Genomic DNA, 20,536 nt, shown 5'->3' on the forward strand with positions numbered 1-20,536 from the left:
TGTGTGCGTGTGTGTTTATGAGTGAAAGTTTGCAGGTGTGTGTTTGTTTTGTTTGTGATTGGACGTTTCCGTGTGTGTGTGTCAACACTTAACACTTACAGAAAGACAACAGACAGTTTGATAGTATTTATTAATTTTTTGTTGTAAAGGTTCAGCATGAATGTAAACTACAGAGAGAGCACGGAAACATGAATAATCCTGCGAGTTGTAGACTGTGAGTGTGAGAACCTTCTCTCCTGGAGATCTGGTCGCGTCAAAAACCAGAGCGATTTATATTTTAGGTAAAGTCCTACTTAAACATTTGACCTATCAAAACGCTTTGGTCGCTAAGTGGTTGCTAGGATATAATGTGGTTGCCAGGATATCTCTGGTTGTTACAGTTAGGATTTGTAATTGTTTTTAATGTTCAGGGTTTAAAAAAGAACTGATTCTGCTTTAAAGCCGAGATGCAAACTTAAATTATGAAAATAATAATATAAATCCGGATATTGTGTTGCAGGCACACTAGTAATCCTAGTTTTTCTCAGCTGCTGCTCACAGGCTCAGGGGTAAAAGTATCTCATACCAACATTTTTTTCATGTTGTACATTAATGCAGCGTTGTTTTGTTTTACACACCAATCAAAACGCCAACCGATCTCAAAACTGCTCCAACTACTCCGCCTAGAACCGAGTTTGTATTCATCAAACGAATCAAATCTTTACATGTTCCCTGTTGATTCATAATTGAAAGAGAAAGGAGATGTCATGAATTTGCAGTTAACCAGCCCCCACAGCGCCTCCTCCATCCGTATCAGAAGGACGCTGCCTCTAACGACGGCCGTTCATTCCTCCACATCCTCACATCTCTGCCCCCAAGGAACAGCGAGGACATATGGTTATGTTAGCCACCATAAGGGGTCTGGGTCCATGCAGCAGTAGAGATCCTCCAGACAAGATACACACACACACAGACACGCACGCATGCACGCACGCACTCACACACGCACTCACACACACGTGCATCCTGAAGGTCACGTGAGGTGGTCTGTGAACATCAGTAGCAGGGTCAGGAGGCAGATGGAGGTCATGCCTGGACAACGGTGGCCGTGCCCTGCGTTCGTGTCTGAAAAACAGGAAAATATGATGACTCATGATTACGGGGGGCGGTTTTAAATTAAAAACACACAACATTGTGCCCGGAGCGGTAATGTGCAGAAAATTGTTTTAAAATAACATTTGTAATATCTTTCTTTTTTTTTACCGATGAGAAGCTTTTTTCCTTTCTTCAATTTGGGGTTCTCTGTAAGAAAAACAAACAAATGACGCAAACCGTTACACAACAAAAACATTGGTTAGAATTGTGATGTCGCTAGTGGATGGATTTTTTGAAGAAGTTTTAGTTTTAAGTAGTTCTGTTCTCCTGTTGGTTCCCGCTGAGGAACCAACAGGAGAACAGAACAACATGAGTCCCCCTCAACACGCATCCAAACGTAATGCAATGCAGTAGTACAAAAACACCCAAAGAAACAATTAAAAACAACAGTTGCCCTTGACAGAGCGCCCCCACCGAACACGATGAGGCGGGTGTGCGTGTCGGTGGAGCCCAGGGCGTTCTGGGCCGTGCAGCGGAACATGGAGCCGTTGAGCTCGGCGGGGATGCGGTCCAGGACCAGCTCGCGGCCGCGGTGCTCCAGCCGCCCGTCAAGCAGGGTCCCGCCCACCCGGGTCCAGGTGAACAGCGGCTCAGGGAACACCTCGTTCTGCGGACCAGTGGAGAGACCAGTGAGACCAGGGAGGAGACCAGTGAGACCAGGGAGGAGACCAGTGGAGGAGACCAGAGACCAGGGAGGAGACTGGTGAGGAGACTAGTGAAGTGACTAGTGAGGAGACCAGGGTGGATACCAGTGAGAAGACTAGTGGAGGAGACTGGTGAGGAGACAAGGGAGGAGACCAGGGAGGGAACTAGTGAGGTGACCAGTGAGGAGACTAGTGAGACCAGGGAGGAGACCAGGGAGGGGACTAGTGAGGTGACCAGTGAGGAGACTAGTGAGACCAGGGAGGAGACTAGTGAGGTGACCAGTGAGGAAACGAGTAAGGAGACCAGGGAGGAGACTAGTGAGGAGACCAGTCAGGAGACCAGGGAGGGCGGTATGGGGTATGACCAGTCAGACCAGAGAGGGCGGTATGGGGTATGACCAGTCAGACCAGAGAGGGCGGTATGGGGTATGACCAGTCAGACCAGTGAGGGCGGTATGGGGTATGACCAGTCAGACCAGAGAGGGCGGTATGGGGTATGACCAGTCAGACCAGTGAGGGCGGTATGGGGTATGACCAGTGAGGGCGGCATGGGGTATGACCAGTGAGGGCGGCATGGGGTATGACCAGTCAGACCAGAGAGGGCGGCATGGGGTATGACCAGTCAGACCAGAGAGGGCGGTATGGGGTATGACCAGTCAGACCAGAGAGGGCGGTATGGGGTATGACCAGTCAGACCAGTGGGGGCGGTATGGGGTATGACCAGTCAGACCAGTGAGGGCGGTATGGGGTATGACCAGTCAGACCAGTGGGGGCGGTATGGGGTATGACCAGTCAGACCAGTGGGGGCGGTATGAGGTATGACCAGTGAGGGCGGCATGGGGTATGACCAGTCAGACCAGTTGGGGCGGTATGGGGTATGACCAGTCAGACCAGTGGGGGCGGTATGGGGTATGACCAGTCAGACCAGTTGGGGCGGTATGGGGTAGTGACTGCAGACGACATCAGAGATGAAGATTCCTATTAAATATCAGATTGTGTTGGAGTTGTTTTGTATTTAACCACAGGGGATTTGATGTATTTTAAAACATATGTTTCGCAAACAAAGCGATGCGTAAAAGTAGAGTTGTTAATTGAATATAACAGCTTCGAAGCTGTTGTTATATCCATGTCAAATATAATTATTTCAAGCAAAATAGTAACGGTGTCTGCATGTAATTATGTATCTTAGGCAATTAGTTTAGATCCCTATGCGAGGGTATATTGTACAAGGCCCCCCTAACAGATTAGGGCAGGCCCTTCTCAGGACCTTCACACAACAGCTTAGCTAGCTTATTTTAGCCATTTAGCATTTGAAAGAAAATGTAAACACAATAATGATGATCCCTATTTTTTTCCCCATTTCTCTTATAAAAATCCACGTTGAATTGATTTTCCTTTTAATTACTTGCATAAATAAAAGGTACAAAGTACTTACTTTGTACATTAGCATGATATTCCCCTATTGGTATCGCCTTAGCTTAATCTAAACTTAACTTCAGCGTAACTTTATGTGTATACGTTTATTATGGTTAAATAAAGCCCATTCTCGTTCTCCCGTCATCTTGAGCGGAGCGGTTGTTAGGGCAACAACAGCCCGGGCCTCGGATCACTGAAGACCTTTGTCGTGTGTTCTGAAGCGTGTGCACTGGGCGGAGTTCACTCCAGATGTTCAGCTCACCGGAGAGCCCATCTGGAACCCCTGGACCGCGATGCGAACCGTGTCCCCCACCTGGGCCCTGCTGGGGATCGTGACCAGCTTCGGGCCCCGGGGCGCCGCTGAGGAACCAACAGGAGGACAGAACAACATGAGTCACCCTCAACACACACATTCAACGCAGCAATCCGATGCAGCATTTGAGGTTAGCCTTTTCGCGTCCAGCATCTACTTCGAATTGCCCTGGATCGTGATTGGTCGGCTGATCGGAATCGACGTGAACGGCTGTTTTATGTAACTGCCTTTTGAACTGAGAACTGAGAAGTCTTTTGGAATCGGATGCATGTTCGCTTTTATGCGATATGTCTCCGTATGTGATGTATTATTTAATTTCTTCCATCATGTTCATGGGGGGAGATCCACTTCAATGGAAAAATAGTTTTTCCCTTCCAAGTTATCTGTGCGCAGCGGGGAGTCTAGCTGAGCTAAGAAACCTTCACCCGATCAGGCGATCGTTTGATAAACAAGACTGGGATCGTTCCCTAATATCCGCAGCCTCACCTGTAGGCATGCTACAGCGAGATGCCCCCAGCCCCTCTACCTGCTCCGTACTGACTGACCTGTTCCTTTGCTTCACTAACAGCTTCGCTAACTGTTCTCAGCCATTGTTAGCCATTGTTAGCAACAGTAAGTGACAGATAGCGACAGTTAGCGACAGTTAACGACAGATAGTGACAGTGAGCAACATTTCGCGAATGCTAGCGACTGTTACAGACAATTGGCGACAATCAGCGATTGCTAGCGACTGTTAGCGACAGTTATCGACAGTTGGCGATGGTTGTCCTTTCAGGGCTGGGCGGGGGTTTTTGCAGCGTTCAGGCGTCTCACCCAGCGTGACCTCGGCCTGCATCGGCATGGACAGCGCCGGGTGCTTGACCTCGCAGCTGAACAGCGCCTCGTTGTCCAGCTGGGGGTTGAGGCTCCAGGTGAGCAGCGCCCGCACCTCCATGGTGCCGCCGGCCGCCGCCTGCCGCCGCTGCTCAAAGTGGTACAGCGGGTCGCTGCTCTGGACCCAGCGCGGGAACTCCCGGCTCACCACCGTCTCCGGGATGCTCTCGGTGGTCGTCACCACGACGGCGGCGGCGGCGGTGGTTTCGGCCCTGGGCTCGGAGCGCTGCGGTTCCTCTGCGGCGGTGGTGGGCCCGTCCCGGCCCTGCCTGCTGGCCTGCTTCCGGTTCCGTTCCGGGAGAGGGTGGAGGCGCCTCTGGAGCTTGGTGTCGTCCAGGTCGGGGCCCGGGAGCTGCTGCTTGGAGCCCATGGGCCCTGTTCTGGGCATGGTGGGGCCCCCTCGTTCTTGGGGCTTCCTCCTGCCCTGGGCTTTGGTCTTGGCCGGCGAGGAGGCGGTGGTGGTGGTGGAGGAGGTGGAGGAGGTGGAGGCCACCACCTGAATGGGCTCCCCGTCCCGTTTGAAGTACACCTGGAGGGGAGGACGGAGAGCTTCCGGTTTAATCTGGAGTCAACGCTGATAGAGGAGCAATGTGGAGGCAGGCAAGTGAGGTCCTGGGTGGTAATTCACAGAAAACCGGACTCTACAAATTAACCTTAAGATACGAGTATAAGGAAGATCCCTGAATTTATTCAGCATTCTCAAGAGAATATCTGATATTATGTATTAAAATTAGGTATATATATTATATTAAGTATATTCCACCTGCCTTACAGCAAGAAAACACTTTTATATATTGGTATGTCGCGTAAGAAATTCATGCATCCATATTTTTGTATCATTAGTCATGAGCTTAAAAATAAAAAATTGGCCATCTCACCACAGGAGCTGGCTTTCCTCCCGAGACGATGCAGACTAGGGTGAAGTTCTGGGCCTCGTAGCGACTGAAGGGGGCCGGCGTGTTTGCTGCCAGCACCCAGATGGACCTGGGAGGCACTGGCGGAAGGAAATACAGGTCATTGTTACCACTCCAGAGACGCATGCATAGAAATACATGTGTCTACTATGGGAACTTAGAGTTTCCAACTTTAAAGGTTTATAACCCTAGCATGGCATTTGTAAAGGTGTGATCCACAAGATTTGATTTTATATGTGAAACATAAATCTAACTTAGTCTTTACAACTTTTTCTTTGCATTGCCTTTCCGGAGCAACATAAGTTGCTTTGATAAGTAAAGGTGCATTATTTTCTCTCTGAGCAGTAGAGGGCAGTATTACGTACAATTTATTCTTCATGTAAGTCCACTTTTTACTACTTTCTGATGGATTTTTTTATAATTGTACTGTAATTGTATTGCTGAAGATGAAAGCAAGAGACCTGACAATATCTGACACAATGGTTATAAAACTAGGCTACAGGATAAATAGAATTTTGTCGACTCCGTTGAAGACACTTAATAACATGTTGGCTCAGCGCATGGGACGCCATGGCACGCTGACACCTTTCCCTCGAAGTTATAAGCCGATTTGTCAAAGTGAAAAAAGGTAGATTACTGCAGCCTTAAGCCTTCCTAATCCGTCGTTTTTATTTTTCTAATATTAAGGGAATGATGGCCATCATCATCATCTCGTCCTCAATCACAGGTGCATGATGGGGTGCGGGACGGAGAATATGCAAAAACGTACTATGCTGCATATATGAGACTCTGTTTTAGGTCTCTTTCATCGCAACAATTGGCAATTATAACAAATAAACAGGGCGACTTTTATTGGTGGGCCTGCCTACACAGGTGGTCCTGCGTAGCTCCCCTGGGAGAGCACGGCATTGACACTGCCAGGGTTTGAGGTTTGATTCCCACTGGGACCACCCACCACTAAAGAGTATATGGATAAAAGCGTCCACCAAATAGCTTTGCATTTTTCTTTATATTTATCTGGGTGTAACATGAAGATATAAGATAAGATACACTTTATTATCCTTGGAGGGAAATTTGTCTTGGAGTCCAATGCCGTCACATATAGCTGCTTTACATAAAATAAATAACAATACAAATAAAGACAATGCATGCATATAGGACACAGGCCCCATATGTCATGCAAGATACAATTCACATATAGTGATGGTTTAGGCACGAAGACTACTTTCCCTTGAAGAGATTCACTCTGCACCTAATAAAACCCATCAAAACCTCTCCAGGAGACTCTACACCTTTAAGATATTCACAACTCTAGGTGATCTCCAAAGCATTCAGGATGAACTCCTCGTAAACCCATCAGAATGACACCCGTCAGTATAAGTACGCCTGCTTCTTTCTCTTCTCTTTGTATTCCAGGCGCTACCTTCGTTCGAACCCAACTCCACCCCACCTCCAACATACAAAGAGGTTAATCCCCCAGCCTACTTCAGAGCCTCATCGGTGCCAGTCCCATCAGCATCAGCATCACCACTCCATAGGATGGTCTATCTCTTACCTTCTTCCATTCACATATATCCCTTAATTCATGGAGTCCTATTAGTTTTTACCATTTATAATTCTTCTTTTTCTGTGCGTTTTCATAAACAAGAGAGACACAATACATGAAACGAAAACAATAGTTACACCATTTACAACACAAAACAACGACAATGAAAACAATAACAAAGACAACAACGATAACCTAGAGTTGGGGGAGGGGGGAAAGGGGTCACAGTGTGCTCCAATGCACCCCAATGTAATGTGCCCGTTACAGTGGGGTGCGGACATGTCACATGTCAGCGCCCATCAGATGATCCTTAAAGGGGACCTATTATGCCTTTGCGACTTTTATGACCTTTAAACGTAATAATGATAATGATTGAAAGTCATGTTTAACCATAATAAAGTGTCAAATAATGACGTACATGCATTTCAACGTATTCCCTGCTGACAGTCTGGGGTGGCTGTGTAGAGCGCTAAACACTCGGAACAACGTTTCACATTTCCGGGAAATCATCTACGTCGAGGCACTCCTGCCACACCCCCATATGCCTGGTCAAAGCTGCCCGCGCGTGCGCTTCAAGGAAGGTAACCAATCACAACGGAGTTGGGTTGGCAGGAGGGGGGCGAGGGGGCGGAGAAGGACGAAACCGAGCGTTGACGGAGAAGGCTGAAAGCGCCCAGATGAGAAGAAGAGTTTCCCGAAAATCGACATCGTTTTTTGTGTATCGTTAAACATGACTATCAATCATTATAACAACGTTTATAGGTCATAAAAGTCGAAAAAGCATGAAATTATTTTAACCCGTGTGGCGGCTCCTGTGAGTCTTTCTCCTACCGATGACGGTGAGCAGCACGCTGCTGGAGCCCAACACCAGGGCGCTGCGGGACGCCTTCTCGTACACGCCCACATGGCACTCGTACACGCCGTCGTCTCCCAGCTGCACCTCCGGCAGCCTGCGGGGACGTCGCCGTGACAACGCAGGGGGACATGGCCGTGACAACACGGGGGACATCGTCGTTACATCGCCTTGAGAACAGTTAGTTGAAATGCACGCACCTAAACAGTTCACTTGGATCTAAATATTGAAACACTTCGTCTTCATTACATTTTTATATCGCGGTTGGTGGTTTTATCCTTGCGTACTTTATATTCAATGGTAATCATAATCAATCGTGTCACACTAGAGCACATGAAAACCTCACCACATGAGGCTTCACCCCCCCCCTCCCGGCTTACCGGACGGTGGACTGGTATACCAGCTCCTCCCGGCGGGGGCTGGCCTCCATGTTGGAGGAGCTCCGGTTGTACATGGCGTCGTAGGTGAAGATCTTCTGCTTGCCGCTCCCGACACCGCCTAGCTGGGACTGGGACACACAGAGGACCACAGCTCAACCTCCCGCTCTGGGGTCGGCTTAGCTCAGGAGGCAGAGCAGTTGTCTTGTGACCGAAAGGTTGCTAGTTCGATGAGAAGGGTCCAGATGCAGGCTTGGGCGTTTCCGTCATGACACAAGAACGCCCATTAGGCGTTCCTGGTAGCTTTTCATCGACCAATCACAAGGTGTTTCGAAAGGCATACTGGGTTTCGCAAGGCATACTGCGAAGCACAGTCGCAAAGCATACTATGCTTTCCTTCCTTAATGGCAATTTTACCTCTCTCGTTAGATTTAGCAATCATGGAGCCCCCACTTGGCTAACGTTAGTTCTATGCTGCCCGTACTTGAAACTGCTGTTTGAGAAAATCTAACTAGCGAATGTTCCGGAAGTTGACAGCCGTGCGAAGAAGAAGGGGTTCGGTGTTGACGGTGAAAGTTAGGCCGGTTTATAGCAGAGTTTCCGTTGTCGGATTACCGGTCATTGACCGGAAAAAAATGAGGAGGACCGACAATTCTAAATGTCCCCGGTCAGAATGACCAGTGGCGACTGTTCATTAGGGGCAAGTCGCTACTCTCACAAGAAAAAAATAAAGGAAAATGAAATGAAAAAAATATATATATATAAAAAATAGAATATATATATTTTTATATATATATATATAAAAATAATCTCCCCAGAAAGTACTATAAAATAACAAGTTCGGCGCTTTTATTTAATTTTTAGTCGACCCTGGCTTGCTTCTTCCGGCTGAGTTTGACTGGAGGTGCAAGAGGGGCTCTAGCCCCACCAGCCAAATGCAATGTGTATTGGACTGGAAACATTGAAATGCGCATGCTCAGAGTGTTTCTCTGTCGAAGTGAACAGAGATTATTTTTCTTCCTGGTGGGGCTAGCCGCTAGCCCAATATGTCCATGGTGTGGACTTGGGACTGTTAAATATCCCAGGATGCATTTTGCATTTCGCATTCCTGTTTTAAAATATCAGTGTGTAAGCTATAAAATAGGCTTTAAAGGAACATTTTAAAAGTATAACAAAGATGCAGGCCTATTCAACATATTTGCATACTATTATTTTAAAATGAAAGAGGGGTTTTGTTTTACACAATTTGTATATTGTATAAGTCACTGATGGAGGAAACCCATCGCAACGGAAATCCCGGTCGGATCCATCTGATTTGTGTGTGTGTGTGTGTGTGTGTGTGTGTGTGTGTGTGTGTGTGTGTGTGTGTGTGTGTGTGTGTGTGTTTCTATTCTATACAGTGTTACCCTTTACGTTTCATTTGATAAAAACGACAGTGTTATCCCTAATGTTTTTTTTCAATGATGACTGATGAAAAACAACAGTGTTACCCCTTATATTTTATTTGACAAGGACAATTATTTATTTATTTTCAAATATGTTTTTTTTCATGACGACCAATAAAAAACAACAGTGTTACCCCTTATGTTTTTTTTCATGACGACCGATAAAAAACGACAGTGTTACCCCTTATGTTTCATTTGATAAAAACGACAGTGTTACCCCTCATGTTTCATTTGATTAAAACAACAGTGTTACCCCTTATGTTTTTTTTCATGACGACCAAAGAAAAACAACAGTGTTACCCCCTATGTTTTATTTGATCAATATCGACAGGTTTATTTCATGACGGCCGATAAAAAACGACAGTTACCCCTTATGTTTTTTTTCAGGACGACCGATAAAAAACGAGTGTTACAATTTTTTTTTCATGACCCCTTGTGTTTGTTTTCATGACGACCAATCAAAAACAACAGTGTTACCCCTTATGGTTTTCTTCATGACGACAGAGATGACAATGATCAATCATCAATAAAGAGGATATACATGACATAAAATGTATGTGTTTTTCTATTATTTCCCTTATGTTTTTTTTCATGACAACCAATAAAATACGACAGTGTTACCCCTTATGTTTTTTTCATGATGACCGATAAAAACAACAGTGCTACCACTTGTGTTTTTTTTCATGACGACCAATAAAAAACAACAGCGTTACCCCTTATGTTTTTTTTCATGACCACCAATCAAAAACAACAGTGTTACCCCTTATGGTTTTTTTCATGACGACCAAAGAACACTTTTTTAACACTGTCGTTTTTTATCAGTTGTCATGAAAAAACCATAAGGGAAATAATAGAAAAACACACATACATTTTAATGTTATGTTTTTTTTCTTGACGACCAATGAATAACAGTGTTACCCCTTATGGTTTTTTTCATGACGACCAAAGAACACTTTTTTAACACAGTCGTTTTTCATCAGTCGTCATGCAAAAACCATAAGGGGTAACACTGTCGTATTTTTTGGTCGTCATGAAAAAAAACATAAGGGAAATAATAGAAAAACACACATTTTTTTAATGACGACCGATAAAAAACGACAGAGTTACCCCTTATGTTTTTTTTCTTGACGAACAATAAAAAACAACAGTGTTACCCCTTATGTTTCATTTGATAAAAACGTCAGTGTTACCCCTCATGTTTCATTTGATTAAAACAACAGTGTTACCCCTTATGTTTTATTTGATCAATATCGACAGGTTTACCCCTTATGTTTATTTCATGACGGCCGATAAAAAACAACAGTTACCCCTTATGTTTTTTTCATGACGACCGATAAAACAACAGTGTTACCCCTTGTGTTTTTTTTCATGACGACCAATAAAAAAAACAACAGCGTTACCCCTTATGGTTTTTTTAATGACGACCGATAAAAAACGACAGAGTTACCCCTTATGTTTTTTCCATGTTGACCAATAAAAAAAGACAGCGGTACCCCTGCCAACGTTTTTGCAGGGATCCGAACCTGAGCTGTTTGGAGTATTAACCTCCGAACTTATCAATGAGTACACTCCACTGTACCACTGAGGCGATGAAAATTCACAATGATCAATCATCAATAAAGAGGATATACATGACATTAAAATGTATGTGTGTTTTTCTATTTTTTCCCTTGTTTTTTTTCATGACGACCAAAGAAAAACAACAGTGTTACCCCCTATGTTTTATTTGATCAATATCGACAGGTTTAACCAGGTTTACCCCAGCTTTACCCCCCCCACTGTACCACTGAGGCGATGAAAATTCACAATGATCAATCATCAATAAAGAGGATATACATGACATTAAAATGTATGTGTGTTTTTCTATTTTTTCCCTTGTTTTATTTCATGACGGCCGATAAAAAACAACAGAGTTACCCCTTATGTTTTTTTTCATGACGACCAATAAAACAACAGCGTTACCCATTATGGTTTTTTTCATGACGACCGATAAAACAACAGCGTTACCCCATATGGTTTTTTTCATGACGACCGATAAAACAACAGCGTTACCCCTTATGGTTTTTTTAATGACGACCGATAAAAAACGACAGAGTTACCCCTTATGTTTTTTCCATGTTGACCAATAAAAAACAACAGCGGTACCCCTGCCAACGTTTTTGCAGGGATCCGAACCTGAGCTGTTTGGAGTATTAACCTCCGAACTTATCAATGAGTACACTCCACTGCACCACTGAGGCGATGAAAATTCACAATGATCAATCATCAATAAAGAGGATATACATGACATTAAAATGTATGTGTGTTTTTCTATTATTTCCCTTATGTTTTTTTTCATGACGTCCAATAAAATACGACAGTGTTACCCCTTATGTTTTTTTCATGATGACCGATAAAAAACAACAGCGTTACCCCTTATGTTTTTTTTCATGACGACCAATGAAAAAAAACAGCGATATTCCTTATGTTTTTTTTCATGACGACCAATCAAAAACAACAGTGTTACCCCTTATGGGTTTTTTTCATGACGACCAAAGAACACTTTTTTAACACTGTCGTTTTTTATCAGTCGTCATGACAAAACCATAAGGGAAATAATAGAAAAACACACACATACATTTTAATGTTATGTTTTTTTTCTTGACGACCAATAAAAAACAACAGCGTTACCCCTTATGTTTTTTTTCATGACGACCAATCAAAAACAACAGTGTTACCCCTTATGGTGTTTTTCATGACGACCCAAGAACACTTTTTTAACACTGTCGTATTTTTTGGTCGTCATGAAAAAAAACATAAGGGAAATAATAGAAAAACACACATCCATTTTAATGTTAAGTTTTTTTTCTTGACGACGAATAAAAAACAACAGTGTTACCCCTTAATTTTTTTTCATGACGACCGATAAAAAACGACAGTGTTACCCCTTATGTTTCATTTGATTAAAACGACAGTGTTACCCCTTGTGTTTTTTTTCATGACGACCAAAGAAAAACAACTGTGTTACCCCCTATGTTTTATTTGATCAATATCGACAGGTTTACCCCTTATGTTTATTTCATGACCGCCGATAAAAGACGACAGCGGTTTTTTTCATGACGACCGATAAAAAACGACCGCGGTACTCCTGCCGACGTTTTTGCAGGGATCCGAACCTGAGCTGTTTTGAGTATTAACCTCTGAACTTATCAATGAGTACACTCCACTGCACCACTGCGGCGATGAAAATTCACAATGATCAATCATCAATAAAGAGGATATACATGACATTTAAATGTATGTGTGTTTTTCTATTATTTCCCTTGTGTTCTTTTTCATGACGACCAATCAAAAACAACAGCGTTACCCCTTATGTTTTTTTTCATGACGACCAATCAAAAACAACAGCGTTACCCCTTATGGTTTTTTTCATGACGACCAAAGAACACTTATTTAACACTGTCGTTTTTTATCAGTCGTCATGAAAAAACCATAAGGGTTATCCCTGTCGTATTTTTTGGTCATCATGAAAGAAAACATAAGGGAAATAATAGAAAAACACACATCCATTTTAATGTTATGTTTTTTTTCTTGACGACCTATAAAAAACGACAGTGTTACCCCTTGTGTTTTTTTTCATGACGAACAAAGAAAAACGACAGAGTTACCCCTCATGTTTTTTCCATGTTGACCAATAAATAACGACAGCGGTACCCCTGTCGACGTATTTGCAGGGATCCGAAACTGAGCTGTTTAGAGTATTAACCTCCGAACTTATCAATGCACCATCAAGACACCGAATAAAGTCAACACAATGGTTATACTTGACTTTATAATTCGCATGAAATAGAGATAAGAGTCTTCCAACAGAGGACATCAACCGGACTTGAACCCCGGTCTCCGGGGGGTTAGCTCACTTCATCCACTTCCCACTGAGATTTAAATTTTAAATATGTCTGTGGTTATAGATGACAAAAAATGCAATAGACATGATAGCATTACGTTTCAAATTAAAGATATTGTGCTTTCCACAGAAATTGAGCCTCGGTCTCCAGTTGGTTAGGCAGAGTACACTCCACTGCACCACTGAGGGGATGAAATTTCACAATGATCAATCATAAATAAAGAGGATATAAATGACATTAAAATGTATGTGTGTTTTTCTATTATTTCCCTTGTGTTTTTTTCGTGACGACCAATAAAAAACGACAGTGTTACCCCCTATGTTTCTTTTCATGACGGCCGATAAAAAACAACCTGTTTTTTTTTCATGACGACCAATCCAAAAACAACAGTGTTACCCCTTATGGTTTTTTTCATGACGACCAAAGAAAATGACAGTGTCATCCCTCATGTTTCATTTAATAAAAACGAGTCTTACCCCTCATGTTTCATTTGATTAAAACGACAGTGTTACCCCTTGTGTTTTTTTCATGACGACCAAAGAAAAACAACAGTGTTACCCCCTATGTTTTATTTGATCAATATCGACATGTTTACCCCTTATGTTTATTTCATGACGGCCGATAAAAAAACAACAGAGTTACCCCTTATGTTTTTTTTCTTGACGACCAATAAAAAACAACAGTGTTACCCCTTATGTTTTCTTTCATGACGTCCGATAAAAAACAACAGTGTTACCCCTTATGGTTTTTTTCATGACGACCAATAAAAAACGACTTATATTTTATTTGACAAAGACAACAGTGTTACCCCTTGTGTTGTTTTTCATGAAGACCAATAAAAAACAACAGTGGTACCACTTGTGGTTTCTTTCATGACGACCAAAGAAAAACAACAGTGTTGCCCCCTATGTTATATTTGATGAATATCGACAGTGTTACCCCTTATGTTTATTTCATGACGGCCGATAAAAAACGACAGAGTTACCCCTCATGTTTTTTCCATGTTGACCAATAAAAAATGACAGCGGTACCCCTGTCGACGTTTTTGCAGGGATCCAAACCTGAGCTGTTTGGAGTATTAACATCCGAACTTATCAATGCACCATCAAGACACAGAATAAAATCAACACAATGGTTATACTTGACTTTATAATTCGCACGAAATAGAGATAAGAGTCTTCCAACAGAGGACATCAACCGGACTTGAACCCCAGTCTCCAGGGGGTTAGCTCATAGCTCTCTCCACCTCCCACTGATATCCACAATTGAAATAGGTCTGTGGTTATATATGACATCATAGCATTACGTTTCAAATTAAAGATATTGTGTTTTCCACCGAAATTGAGCCGCGGTCGCCAGTGGGTTAGGCAGAGTACACTCCACTGCACCACTGAGGCGATGACAATACACAATGATCAATCATCAATAAAGAGGATATACATGACATTAAAATGTATGTGTGTTTTTCTATTATTTCCCTTATGTTTTTTTTCATGACGACCAATAAAAAACGACAGTGTTACCTCTTATGGTTTTCTCATGACGACTGATGAAAAACAACAGTGTTACCCCTTATATTTTATTTGACAAAGACAACAGTGCCCTTATGTTTTTCTTCATGAAGACCAATAAAAAACGACAGTGTTACCCCTTGTGTTTTTTTCATGATGACCAATCAAAAACAACAGTGTTACCCCTTATGGTTTTTTTCATGACGACCAAAGAAAAATGACAGTGTCACCCCTCATGTTTCATTTGATAAAAACGACAGTGTTACCCCTTATGTTTTTTTCATGACGACCGATAAAAAACGACAGTGTTACCCCTAATGTTTCGTTTGATAAAAAAGACAGTGTTACCCCTCATGTTTCATTTGATTAAAACGACAGTGTTACCCCTTGTGTATCATTTGATTAAAAAGACAGTGTTACCCCTCATGTTTCATTTGATTAAAACGACAGTGTGTGAAAAACAACAGTGTTACCCCCTATTTTTTATTTGATAAATATCAACAGTGTTACCCCTTTTGTTTTTTTCATGACGACCAATAAAAAACAACAGTGTCATAGATCGCTACCTAGCAGAGAGTTGTAAGCACTTTCCACCCTTTTCAGTGGAGGAATTGGACTCCCCAAGCAATGTTATACTTAAAAGGAGCAAGTAAGTTACATATTAATTTAGTCTTTCGGCCTGTAGCATATAAACAAAACGAAGCAACTGTCTGTTACTGTGCCCGACCAACATGTTTGATCGCCAGCCGCCACTGAGAATGACCAATGGAAATAATTCCCTGCACAATTTGAATTGTGTTTAAATATGGTACAGTGGTCATTTGTTTAGCCAATTCATGTTAAACAATGAGGGTTTTGATTGACCCGAGGGAGAGGGGGCCTTTGATCGAGCGTTTGTGTTTTTTTTGTTTTTGTTATCATTGCTTTATTGGCCTAATCTGAGGAGAAATCTATGCCATAAACAGACATTTTATAGGCCTTTATTACACTGGTCTTCTCAATGCCGTGAAATGCTCCGTTCACTTGCAAGGGTAGCAGTCCGGAAACTTGTCAACCCCAGCGTCTTCGGTTGCTAAGCGACGTCAACGTCTTATAGCAGACTATTTCACTGCTGATCAACACTACGAATGCTGGTAACGAATAAACTGTAAAAAGACACACCATGTGAAGTCATTTGCCAAATAAGATTTGAAAAGATTTGGACGTTTATTTACAACACTATTTACATGGTTTCGGAGTAGTACACTGTAAATAGTGTACTACTAGAAATAGTGTACTACTAGAAATTTTAATACAGTTCAGCGAGAAAGGCGAAGAAGAATAAGAAGGGGGCGTTCCAGTCTGCGTAAACGGGAACTCCCACCACACGAGAACGCCCATTTGTGTCTGCAGTGGGATGATATTGAGTTCGATCCCCAGCTCCTCCTAGCTGAGTGTTGATGTGTCCCTGTCAGCAAGACACTTAACCCTAACTGCTCCTGACGAGCTGGCTGTCGCCTTGCATGGTCGACTCTGGCGTCGGTGTGTCAATGTGTGTATTAACCGATGTAAGTCGCTTTGGATAAAAGCGTCTGCTGAATGCCCCTGATTGTAGAGGAAACGCTGAGGGCCACTGGTGTGAGACAAGCTGAAGGGCCGGAGTTCATAGGAGCTAAGCATTCAGGGGTTTGTTAGGTTATAAGTAGGCTTTTGAGTCTTGGTTCAGGGGTCTTTTTTCTGGGATCTGGACGCAGGAGGCCTGTGTCTGAGGCCACGGGGAACCGTCCTGGCACTGTGGGTTCCGTCCTGGGTGAGGGCCATATCTGAGGTGGTCCTGGGGTCTTTTTAAGGGTCCTAAAACCTAACCACAAACCCTAACTCGTAACCATATCGTAAAACCAATCCCTAACCCCAAACCTTAAAACCAAACCCTAACTCGTAACCATATCATAAAACCAAACCCTAAAACCAAACCCTAACTCATAACTCTAACATAAAACCAAAAACTAACCCCAAACCCTAACTTTTAACTCTAACATAAAACCAAATCCTAACCCCAAACCCTAACTCATAACTCTAACATAAAACCAAAACCTAACCCCAAACCCTAACTTTTAACTCTAACATAAAACCAAACCCTAACTTTTAACTCTAACATAAAACCAAACCCTAACTCTTACATAAAACCAAACCCTATCCCAAACCCTAACTCATAACTCTAACATAAAACCAAACCCTTACCCCAAACCCTAACTTTTAACATAAAACCAAACCATAACTCGTAACTCTATCATAAAACAAATCCCAAAACGTAACCCTAAACCACAGCCATACCGCCCCATATATTTACATCTAATAAAGTAGGCCTGCAGTAGACGATCCTACACCTCTTCCAGTGCGTCCAGATGCTGCCTCTATGTCCCTGTCAGGTGGTATTCATTCATAGCGTACCACGCCTAGTCAGTCTGATTATGAATAGTCAGTGTGAGTCTGAACACGGTGCAAGGAGCAGCTGTACCTGGGAGCCCATCCTGAACCACACGATCTCGCGCAGAATCCCGTCGGTGCGGAAGAAGCACTTGATGGTGACCGCGTCGCCGATGACGACAGGATGCAGGGTCTCTATGGTAACCGTTAGGTACCCTGGGGATGAAAACGGTGAGGATCAGACAGGTAGGCTCACCCCCCTGACGCCAGGCATTGATAAAGAAGCTGACGCGATGTCCTCACTGTCATTCTGTCTAGTGCTGCTTTTTAGTTTGTTTCACAGCAGGGAGTGTGTGTGTGTGTGTGTGTGCGGCTGTGTGTGTGTGTATGTGGGAGTGTGGGTGTGTGTGTTTGTCGGTGGGTGTGTGTGCGTGTGTGTGTGTGTGTGGGGGTGTTTGTCGGTGTATGTGTGCGTGTGTCTGGGTGTGTGTATGTGTGTGGGTGTTTTTCGTGTGTGTGGGTGTGGATGTTTGTCGGTGGGTGTGTGTGTGTGTGTGTGTGTTTGCTGGTGTGTGCGGGTGTGTGTGTCTGGGTGTGGGTGGGGGTGTGTTCCTCTGTAAGGGTGAGCAAACGTGACAGCTTGAACAAAGCCAAAAATGTAGGTTACAACAAGATTTCCCTCCCTTTCTCTCCCTTTCTCTCTCTCTCCCCCTCTCTCTCACTCTCTCCGTCTATACGGTTAAAGTTAATCCTTCTCTCACAGGCCAACGCACCACAACACACACAAAAACCAGCATCCAGACACACACACACACACACACACACACACACACACACACACACACACACACACACACACACACACACACACACACACACACACACACACACAAAACCACACACACACTCCCAGCTCAAGCTATCTAGCGCAACCCTATGCCCCTTCACACCCTGATGCCAGTGTCCCAGAGAGTGAACCTTTGGGCAGATTAATATTAATATAACACAAGGCGCCTTTAGTTAAGTGTGAACGTTGATGGCCCCTGAATCACCCCCCCCCCACCCCCCCACCCCCCAGTAGGAGTCATTAAAGCTCAGCTGCCACTGAGCAACAGAGTGGGAAGAGTACATTAGGAATGGATCCCCTTAACCTGGGGAACACAGTCGTATGCCAATACACAGAGAGGTAAGAGATCAAAGCTGATAATCAATCATATATTTATTGACCCCAGAAGACCTCTCTGGTCATGGATACTCCCACCTCCCCCCTCCTCCCCCCTGCTCCTCCCACCTCCCCCCTTCTCCCCCCTCCTCCCCCCTGTCCTCCCACCTCCCCCCTTCTCCCCCCTCCTCCCCCCTGCTCCCCCCACCTCCCCCCTTCTCCCCCCTCCTCCCCCCTGTCCTCCCACCTCCTCCCCAGCGCTGCTCCTGCTCTGTCCGCATGACGTAATCCAGCATACAGATTATAATTTTTTCCAAAGCACTCCCCCCCCTTCCCCCACCCCCCAACACACACACACACACACACACACACACACACACACACACACACACACACACACACACACACACACACACACACACACACACATACACACACGCACACTCTAATCCCTCCTTCACTTTCTCATCCAAAGACCACTCGCCAAAGCAGTGCTTTGCCATGCGTAAACACACACGTACACGTAGTATACACATACACACACATGCAGATGAGGGTGCAGCAACACACACACAGAAACAGACACACACACGCACACGCACCCACACACACACACACACACACCACACACACACACACACACACACACACATACAGATGAACAGAAAAAAATGGGCAAAGGGTTTCAAACCAGGGAAGCGGGTGAGGGAGGTCAAATACATGTTGATTAAAATGATATTTAGATCTTGAATGATCATGACACTCTAGTAATGGTCACTGTATCTCTCTGAATAATTTAAACAAATGTTGGCCTGCAGGCTATATATTATAGTGCAATAACATGGACCAACGATTTTAATTCCCTGGTTTAATCACAGATCCGCTGCTTATTCAGGGCAACATCCATCGCGACCACACACATCCCCGCTCATGCTTAGAAACCCAGAAAGGTCCGGTTCGATGCCCAATCACACTCACGCGCAAACTCCCAAACTCACGCACATAATCGCGCAAGTCCAAATCAGCGTTTCTTTCTCCAATAGAAGTCATTAGATGGCGGTTAGTTGAATGGCCCACGTCCTTCAGCGGAGCTATAAATGGACCTGGACTACAAACCTCGTATCCAAAACATGATCTAGACCCCCTGTGGCTTCAGTTTCGTATCTTTCTATAGAGGTTAACGGTGAAAAATTACCCTATGCTATTCCACGGTAGGAGTCGTAACCTATAGGGTGGGTTTAACTTGTTTAACCTAATTTAAATGTATTAGCCTATCTCTGTATGAATATCATATAAGATAATCTCTGTGACAAGTTGTCTAGAAGTCAAACATCATCACCCGTGTCTGACCCGATTTACAAGTGTTTAACGGCAAAAGGACGGAACTCCATTTAAAGCAGAAAACCACCAAGGAAACCCATTTACGACCATAGTCTCCAACGGCGGACCGCGTCCTGGAACCGGCGCTGCGCTTACCTCCGGCGGGATGGAGACACGAGGCGGAGAGGAGGAGGAGGCAGAGCCGCAGAGCCAGGACCAGGTCGCCCCTCATCCTTAGCTCCTTGCGGCGGGACCCAGGGAGGCGGGCTCGGCCAGGGGACCACAGGGTGCTGCAGCGGGCTCGTCCGCCGTCATCCTCCGGGCTCCACGGCGCATACAGCGCGCAGCGTGTGCCGATGATGTGGAGCAAGGTAGGCTTGTGTGTGTGTGTGTGTGTGTGTGTGTGTGTGTGTGTGTGTGTGTGTGTGTGTGTGTGTGTGTGTGTGTGTGTGTGTGTGTGTGTGTGTGTGTGTGTGTGTGTGTGTGTGTGTGCGTGATGATGTGCGCAAAGGATGATAAGTAGTTCAGTTTGAGGTGTGTGTTTTTCTGACTAGCATAGCCAGAAAAAAAAGAGTAACAAACGATGAAGAATTATGATGAGAAATTCCTTACAAAAATCACATATCCAAATAAACATTTAAATTCCAGGTTCGTGTGTGGGCGCCACATAAAAAGTCCTATTTTGTGGCTGCAATATTTGAACGTATCAGTAGCCTTTATGGTGACACCCTGTGGATA

The 20,536-nt window shown here is 44.2% G+C and overlaps 1 protein-coding gene across 1 annotated transcript; it reads right to left on the bottom strand.

The window, feature by feature from the left end:
- Nucleotides 1-113: 113 nt before the first annotated feature.
- Nucleotides 114-20,188, bottom strand: igsf21b (immunoglobin superfamily, member 21b). Its single transcript, XM_030352489.1, has 10 exons — nt 19,955-20,188; nt 17,408-17,532; nt 8,074-8,201; nt 7,672-7,790; nt 5,259-5,374; nt 4,321-4,909; nt 3,457-3,554; nt 1,549-1,741; nt 1,243-1,281; nt 114-1,104 (listed from the first exon to the last, which is right to left on the bottom strand). The coding sequence occupies exons 1-10, from the start codon at nt 20,028-20,030 to the stop codon at nt 1,013-1,015; spliced, it is 1,575 nt and encodes a 524-aa protein (XP_030208349.1). The 5' UTR covers nt 20,031-20,188; the 3' UTR covers nt 114-1,012.
- Between the last annotated feature and the right edge of the window lie 348 nt (nt 20,189-20,536).

Source organism: Gadus morhua, chromosome 1 (assembly GCF_902167405.1).
Source record: "Gadus morhua chromosome 1, gadMor3.0, whole genome shotgun sequence".
NCBI classification, from domain to species: Eukaryota; Metazoa; Chordata; class Actinopteri; order Gadiformes; family Gadidae; genus Gadus; species Gadus morhua.